At 33.8% G+C, this 8,944-nt stretch overlaps 1 protein-coding gene across 2 annotated transcripts; it reads left to right on the top strand.

The window, feature by feature from the left end:
* Nucleotides 1–1,051: 1,051 nt before the first annotated feature.
* Nucleotides 1,052–8,814, top strand: LOC149907149 (uncharacterized). 2 transcript variants are annotated; one of them, XM_090103529.1, is made up of 3 exons: nucleotides 1,052–1,190; nucleotides 1,442–1,616; nucleotides 7,285–8,814. In XM_090103529.1, the coding sequence occupies exons 2-3, from the start codon at nucleotides 1,602–1,604 to the stop codon at nucleotides 8,560–8,562; spliced, it is 1,293 nt and encodes a 430-aa protein (XP_089959655.1). In that variant the 5' UTR covers nucleotides 1,052–1,190; nucleotides 1,442–1,601; the 3' UTR covers nucleotides 8,563–8,814. The 2 variants fall into 2 exon arrangements, with proteins under 2 accessions (XP_089959655.1, XP_089959656.1); XM_090103530.1 differs by having other exon boundaries at nucleotides 1,057–1,182.
* Nucleotides 8,815–8,944: the final 130 nt, after the last annotated feature.

Genomic DNA, 8,944 nt, shown 5'->3' with positions numbered 1-8,944 from the left:
ATATGGAATGCTATAATTATTTAGTTCTTGCGTACATCATTACTTATTTAGAAATGGATAAAAATAATATAGGCTTTGTATAGGTAAAACAATTTTGAAATCGGTTGAGTAATAACAATTATCTAAATCTATGTAATAGCAGTAGGTATTAGTATAGATTTCGATGTCTACAATAATTTGTGTAATGATATGAAAAAAGTGATCCAATTGCTAATCCAAAAACATACCTAATAAGTTCTCACAATGTCATATTAATGTATTCGATCAACGATTTTTTCGTAAGAGAGTTAAAAATAAGGATGTAACTATCTTATATATAAAATTCTCGTGTCACAATGTTAGTCTGCATACTCCTCCGAAACGGGTGGACCGATTCTCATGAAATTTTCTGTGCATATCGGGTAAGTCTGAGAATCGGCCAACATCTATTTTTCATATGTAAGTACCACGGGCGAAGCCGGGGCGGGCCGCTAGTGTATGTATATAATGTTAAGTTTAAAGTTTGCTACAACTTTAAAACTTAAAACTTAACTACATTGACAACAACAAATGGCTACATTGCAGCCATTTCTATAAGTTTACTTAAAGAACAAAGTAAAGAGCCATGTAATTTTAAACTCAAATATTTCAACAAATAAAAAGTTAACTGTTGTTTTTCTTAACTAAGATAATAATCAGTTAATGGTTTGGTATGTTTAATATTATTTTATGGCAACCTATAAAGTATTTTCTAAAGTTTATTTCAGAACACATGATTATGTTAGCCTTCTTATATTCTTGTTCAACACCCACTCGTGTGTAACTATTTAATAAAATCTACACCAATTATTATTAATAATAATGCGATCGGAATACGTACGATACGGGTAAACTATAGAGCCTGGCTGAAAGCTTTTGTTTACTTAATGCTATAGTTCAAAATGCAAGACAGGCATTATGGCCGTAAAGTAAACCATAAAAAATAGTCATAGGTCGCGACAAAAAAAACAATCTACGCATATTGAATTACTTTATAAATCTGATACACACTTTCGCTCTCAACAGAATCGGACGTACGTATTGTATGACTTGCTACACCTTTCCGTTGAGTATGTAGTCTTGTATTTAACTAACCAGCGAGTGATACGCGAGACCATTTAGGTACCAAACGGACAGACGGTTGAACGGTTTTCGCGTGTACAAGTACCTAAGTAAATCTTTCTTGTATTTACATTAATTACAAATTAAGTACAATTACAGATTTATAGTTATTACTATAATACAAAGTTTAATTGAAATGTAAATAAGAATACATGAGTCCTCCATTTATTAATTGAAGATAAATTAAATCTGAATAATTAATAATTTGTCGGTACATACAAAACTTTCCAACATAGGAATAATTATCGAAGGTAGTGAAGAGTAAAGTAAGAGTTTAACCATTGGCCTGTTTCAATTATAGTTCCATTGTGTGGAGGTTGTGGGGCATGCAGAGTGCAACATAGCGCAGTGGAGACGGTTGTGAAAATAGAGATGACTGAAACGTTTTCTTCCGAGTTACAGTACTGTGTTTGAAGCTTTCGTGCTCTGTGGAATCTGGGAACTGAGAGTGAAGATTCATCATGTTGTTGTTCAAGGTAAAGATAAATAATTGTTGTGTATTTTACATTGAAAATGAAACCTTCGTTGTTAATAGTATATTATAGTTCAAAAGTGGTTTTGTGATCATCATAGCTTTTGCAAAAGTGGTTCTTTAACCATTTTTTTTAATTTACATGCCTATGCCCATGTAAGAGATTACTTATCCAATTTTTATATAATAATAATGTTAATTAAATACTTCATTTATTGATAATTAACATGCGTTAATTTAAGATTGACTGCACTATTGCAAATAGTTTTTATACTATGCATGTTTTCATGGCTAAAGCTCAAATTCAAAAAGTTCAGTGAGATGAGTTCAAGATTACAGAGATATCCTCTGTTTTATTTGCAAGTAATTATAGGAGAGACAGAAGTAAGACGAAAACATTATTCGTGACCATATTCCCGTTAATTTACTCATTTTAATTAAAAGAGCTTTTCGCTTTATATAAAGTTTTTCTTATTTATCATAATATTTTATAGTGGACCTTTCACATTATAAGCTCGTAACAGGAATAAGTAGGTAAATTACAGATAATTTAATGTCGAATAAAAAAAAAGTTTGTAGATATATTTTCTATTTGTATTTATATACCTGATACATAAAAACATGTGATTTTACATGTGGAAAAACATGAGAAACCATAAAACACCAAAATACCAGGTAAAAACGTGTTCAGATGCAAGTATTAAATGCCAGATAAGAATCCGCCTAAAAAGGTGCTATAGTGTCGGAAAAGGATATATAATTAATTAATCTGATAAACATACAGAATTAATTATAGTAAAGTAAACATAAATAAGAAAATAATTAAGTCCAAACCTTATTTTAAAATACGTGGAACTATTTTCCGCGATACTGTAATAAAAGATTTTCCACAGTACTCCTTTTTTTATAAAAAAGCCCATATGCTTAGTCCTCTCTATAAAATAATCTTAGTTTATTATATCTTTGGTGGAACAAACCCAAATTTACATTGCAAATTGTACATAAACGGTACATTCCGCTTTTAATTAGTTTTAAAATAGTTTAGTGATCGATTTCTTATTCATAGTTATTCGTCAGTGTCGTGTTGGTCTCGTTCTAATTTTGCACAGATGGCTTTACTTGCAAGTAAATTTTTATTTAAAACTAGCGGTCCGCCCCGGCTTCGCCCGTGGTACATATTTACGTTTTCTCTACATAAAAACCATCCTCGTACTTCGAGGAATATAATAAAAAAAGAATTATCGAAATCGGTTCAGCCGTTCTCGAGTTATGCGCTTACCAACACATTTTGCGATTCATTTTTAGGGTTCCGTAGCCAAAATGGCAAAAACGGAACCCTTATAGTTTCGTCATGTCCGTCTGTCCGTCTGTCCGTCTGTCCGTCTGTCACAGCCGATTTACTCGGAAACTATAAGTACTACAGTGATGAAATTTGATGGGAATATGTGTTGTATGAACCGCTACAAAAATATGACACTAAATAGTAAAAAAAAGAATTGGGGGTGGGGCCCCCCATACATGTAACTGAGGGATGAAATTTTTTTTTTCGATTTACATACCCGTGTGGGGTATCAATGGAAAGGTCTTTTAAAATGATATAAAGTTTTCTAAAAAACATTTTTCTTAAAGTGAACGGTTTTTGAGATATCAGCTCTCAAAGTCGTAAAAAGTATGTCCCCCCCCCCTCTATTTTTATAACTACGGGGTATAAAATTCTAAAAAAAATAGAGGTGATGCATGCTAATTAACTCTTTCAACGATTTTTGGTTTGATCAAAGTATCTCTTATAGTTTTTGAGATAGGTTGATTTAACTGTAATTTATTATATTTGCTGCTACGGAACCCTTTGTGCGCGAGCCCGACTCGCACTTGGCCGGTTTTTTTATATATAAGAAGATTTATGACACGTTAACGTGTTTATTATATCCTTAAAAGAGAGATGACGATGAAAATTTGGTCTAGTACATACTTTAAAAAGCCATCAATAAGATAAGTGTAATAAGGTATATACCTATAGCTTGAGGTCACTTTGGCATTATTTATATTGACATAAGTTAATATAAATAATAACCATAGAATAGATAGTTTTAAAATAAAAAGATAACAAATGTTCTCTACAATGATAGAGAAAATATATCTAATTTAATCATGTTAAATCACCGGCCGATTTAAAATAATGCCCGTTGAACCAATTGTAATATTGTTTCCAACCACACTATCATGCTGTGAAAAATAAAATAGTAATTTATTAATAATATACAAATCAATTGAACATTATTGAAACATTGGCTCGGTTTCTTGAAGCTGGGTCAAAGCCGAGATCATTCTAGAATTGCCGGATCACTAAACAATTTATATTCACTATTTAGGTAAAAGACGAGAATAATGTGGTCACTCATTGCATACCCTTTACGGATGATATTAAAACGTCGTTTACGCAGTTCGCTGCTTGCTTATTTGCATACTTATTACCCAGCGCTATATACGCTTTGTGGTACATTACCCTAGTAGATTTTTGTATGTCATGTTATACTTTTTTTTAAACAGTTTACTTAAAGGTTTTCTTTCGTTTTATCTTCTTGTAATATCGCTGGGTCAAATAACTTTGCAAACTTTTTTTAAAAGCGTAAAAGGTACAAAAGCGAAGGGCCCTATATGAGAGATTTTTATTAACTTTGAGTTGTAAATGCCAACAATTTTACAGTTACTTTAACTTTACATGATGTAATCGTATCTGCTTCACTCAACTACCTAAGAGATGTCCATATTTAGGCATCTCTTAAGTAGTTCGCTAAACAAAATCTGTTTTACTTCCTATAGAAATAACACTTATGTATAGTGCTTATTTATTGTTTATTTTCTCTATAGTGTACTACATATTATACGTCAGTACTTAAATGTGTAGGAAAGTCGAAATTGTATACGATGTTTCGTAAGTAGCGATTACCTTACCACACATATGGTGCGGTCCAGTTTAAAATACTCGGTTGTTATTATGCCCTGTCTGTCGAAATGTTCTTTTGACTGTTATCGAGTGCTGTTATATTATGCAATTTTAAAATCATAATTTGTACATTTTATAGAAAAGTGAGCGGTGGCTTTGTGATGACTTTTTATTGTGCTTAATTAACCGTTAGGTACAACATATGAATATTGCCATAGTTTATTGGTTCATTATGTTCATCCACATTTTGTTGTATTTTAAAAGATGTATTCGGCGTGCTAGTATTGCAATTATTAGACAGGCAGATGCTGAATCTTTAGCACATTAAGTTAAAGAGATATATTTTTTTTATTTAGTCATTTTAGCCAACTATTAACAAATAATTTAATTTTATTGTATCATTGGATTTCAGACAATATGAATATAATTTACATATATCCAAATTACAAATCGACAAAGCATTATAATTTTTATGGTTCCTAAAAAATGGTTTTAACATATTTAAGCGCCGTTTATTAGCATAATATTCTACTAAACGCGGGTGTATCAACAGTGGGTGAAATAAAACAATGAATTGAGAAACAATTTGGGATTGCACTACTATAAGTTGCGAAGGTGGAAATCACAATTCTTACCAATGACATTTTTTTAAAGATTCATATTTCATATTCAAGAATGCAAGTCATTTGGAATGCTTTTGTGTTGACATTGAGCTATATTCACAGGCATCTAAATAATTTTAATAATGGCTTGTAATTTATTTCACCACGTGTTACAGTTTCTTTACAAATTTTAATGACACTTCTCTGTATTGCAAGTTCAGGAGGTTTAGTTTAAATTTTATTTGTGTTAGAATTATACTAAAATTATTTTAATAACACTAAGAATTATATATACATTCTATTTAAGGGTAATTTTCAAATGAGTATCATTATTTGTGTTTACTGCGACATACTACATTAAACTGAGCGGAAATAATTATTTTAATAAGGATTAAGAAAGGCGTACACTTTCGCGAAAAGATAATGTTTTGGTATTATATCTACCTGTTGAATAGATTGTCTGTTGAAGAACTGTAAATATTTTTTCATGAAACAAAAAAAAGGAAACCTTCTGAACAAAACCGTGGTAATTATCTTAAAATACAAACTTATAATTCCTGGGTTAAACTACGGCAACGAGCAAGCGGACTTTCAATAGCCGCGTCCAGACCGACCGAGCGCGGCTCGCGAGTCCCGCTCGCGAGCCAATAGTTCGGCCGGTGTGGACGGCCGCGGCGCTCGGGCTTCCTCGGGCACACGTTGGCTCGGCCGAGCGCCGCTCAGCCCCGAGCCATGCGTTGTCGGTTTTTGGCGATGCTCAAAGGCGGCTCAGTCTGAGCTGCTCGCCCGGTGTGGACGGACGTAACGACGCTCGCGAGCCAGAATCAAAAATGGATAAAGAAGACAGTATTCGCTTAATACAACTTTACGGAAGCTTCAAAATGTTATGGGATTCGAAAGATCCAGATCATTTAAATAAAAATTTCGGTTTTGGTACAATTTTTTAATCCAGTTTTCGTTTCTTTTTTCTTTTTTTTATGATATATCCAGACAACACAAGCGCCGCAGCATCTAATAATACGTGGTTTTCCATCGTTATACGGAGAGAAACTGAATGCTCAAACCGGCTCACCTTGGCTCACGAGCGCGGCTCGGAACTTTACACAATTAGCTCGGGTGCCACGGCTCGCGAGCAGGAAGTCTGAGCGCGGCTCCCGAGCCGCGCTCAGCCGGTCTGGACGCGGCTAATGAATTAAATAGTTCAGACAATTTCTCAAGTGCGTGATAATATAATCTTCATATTTCTTCTTAATAATCGTATCTAATCACTCGAATTCGTGATCACCTTTTAACCGCGTTAATAATTTAGATGAACGTTTATAATTTTAATTGACGTAATTTCAAGTAGTCGGATCTCATCCGACAAATTGATGGAAAAAGGTGAATATTTTGTTGGATCGATTGTTATTTCTTAATCAAATGTGAATGTTTTTACTGTTCTGTGGAATGTAGATATGAAAGGTCAATTATTATTGATTGTTAATTTATAAATAATAATGGCAATGTTACATAATACAATCCATTAATATCAAATTAAATATTAAAAAATAATTTGTTTAGATTTTTATTTGCTATTTAATATAAATTAAAAATCGATCTGTCATAACAGTAGTAACAAAATGCTGTAGGTTGAGGTAAAGTCATTGAGGGCTTTTGAATAAAACTGTAGGTAGTGAAATAAAATTCGTACACAGTTGTGAGGAAGTTTCTTTTATTTATTGTATGATGAGAACTAAATCTACATATTAAAATATAACGTAACAAAAAACAAAAGGCCATTACATTTTAAAAATTTTTAGGTTAAAATTTACACATCAATGTTCTTCGTGAGTCATAATTTTGAAACCGTCATTCATATAGGCAGATTCTATCATCTTGTAATTTAGAAGTACCATCAAGAATGCAGTTAGATAATCACGCGAAATAAGAGTAAAAGCTAGCACGTTCCCTTTTAAAAGCGCCTCCGCCGTTAACCGGTTTCATAATAGGCTAGTGCATTTTTTACCGCTCACCTGTTTCTTAAATGCGTGCTCAATGTGGGCACACCTTAGCCATTCTTGATTAGTGCAGTGACCACAACCGGACATCCACCTCAACACTAATAACAACATTTCTTTTACTTACAGGTAGCTACGGCGGCTTTACTGGTGTTAGCAGTTTCTGCTGAAAAGAAGATAGAACTTCAAGATATTGAAGAGGATAACTTGAAAAGTGAACGAGAAAAAGACTATGGACCGGCTGAACCTCGCTCAGAAGGGCCAAGCGGCGGTACTGCCCCTGGTTCAGTACCGTTAGAATACCTAAAAAATAATTTCATACGATATTACGATGCTCCTTCAGGCACAACACAACAACCGCGATACGTCCAACAGTATGCGGTTACAGAATCTCCAGAAGGTCCACAAACTGGCCCCAAGCCACAATATGAACAAGCGCCTCAGCAGACGTATGGGTATTTGTCAAATGTTCCAATGCAAATTTACCTAGTACCTCAGTACTACAACGAGCCAGTGCAAGAATCAGCTAATACGCAACATGGAGTGCAATATACAGCTCCGCCTGCGCCTCAAGTTTCAAGCTACCCAAGTGCTCCGGAAAATGTGCAACAACATCCCAGCTATAACATAGCACCAACATACGGCGTCCCAGCAGGGAATAGATTTATCCAACCATACACGACACCAGTGGCATATATTGGCTACGCGCAGCCTACATTAGCTCCACCTCAACCCAGTGTTACTCCTGTTATTGCTTATCAAACGCCCGTAGTCAACTTTCCGACTGCTTTAACTGCTCCACCGTTAAAAAATTATCAACATAATATTCAATATGAATCAAACACAATTGCGGACCACAGTGCTGGAATACACGGACAAAAGTATACACAGCAACCTCAAATATTGTATAATTCACAACAAGAGTTTCCAAGATATTACAATTCTAGAGCACCAGTTGGAGATGATTATCGCTCTAATCCTATTGAATTGCCTCATCCGAGTCCGCTTTTGTTGAAACCTTCACCGCCACACTTATCGCATATACCGAAAGCTTTGCCAATCTACCGACCTTTATCGAAGCCTATCTATGCGAGTGGAAATGCTTTAATTTCCAATACTTTCACTCCTAAGCCCAGTGAAGCGTACGGAGTTCCTTATAAAAGGAGGCCGAACTCATTACTAGATTCGTACATACCTTCGAGTGTACAACTTGAGTATTTGAAAAGAGGATATACGAGGGATCCCCCATCGACATATGAAGCATTATCTAGTGGCCGTAATTTCCCACCTGTATTTCCGGTACCAAGATATTATGAACGAGGATTTTTACCGAATCAAATGTATCAGACTGCGGCTGGCGGTGTCACATTTGGCCACCATAAAAGAGCTCCGAAATTGTTAAAGTAATTAAACACATATATTGTAAAGTATTTATTATAATTTTAGGTATAGCTTTAAATAATAAACTAAGAACAATTAGTCACATGTATGTTGTAGTATATTCTGTAAATATTTGTTGAGATTATATGTTTTATTAAATTATATTATTATGAGAATATTTACTTAATATGTAATCGTAGAAATTATGTAAAATTAATTCGGTCAGTATTGTTTTGTTATATTAATGTTGTTGCTATCAATATATAATTATGATGGTTATGTCGATGTTTTATGCTTAAATTTATTTCATTCAAATGATATTTTTCACAATTTCCTATCCACATCCTTATTCCTTTATTGTAGATCTTGAATTAAGAAAGAAAAATAAACAAATTATTTATAACAATTC

Source organism: Colias eurytheme, chromosome 7, assembly GCF_061535395.1.
Source record: "Colias eurytheme isolate Ceu_HAF_F1 chromosome 7, ilColEury1 Martin Lab GWU primary, whole genome shotgun sequence".
Taxonomy (NCBI): domain Eukaryota; kingdom Metazoa; phylum Arthropoda; class Insecta; order Lepidoptera; family Pieridae; genus Colias; species Colias eurytheme.
This window is presented reverse-complemented; position numbering and strand designations above follow the sequence as displayed.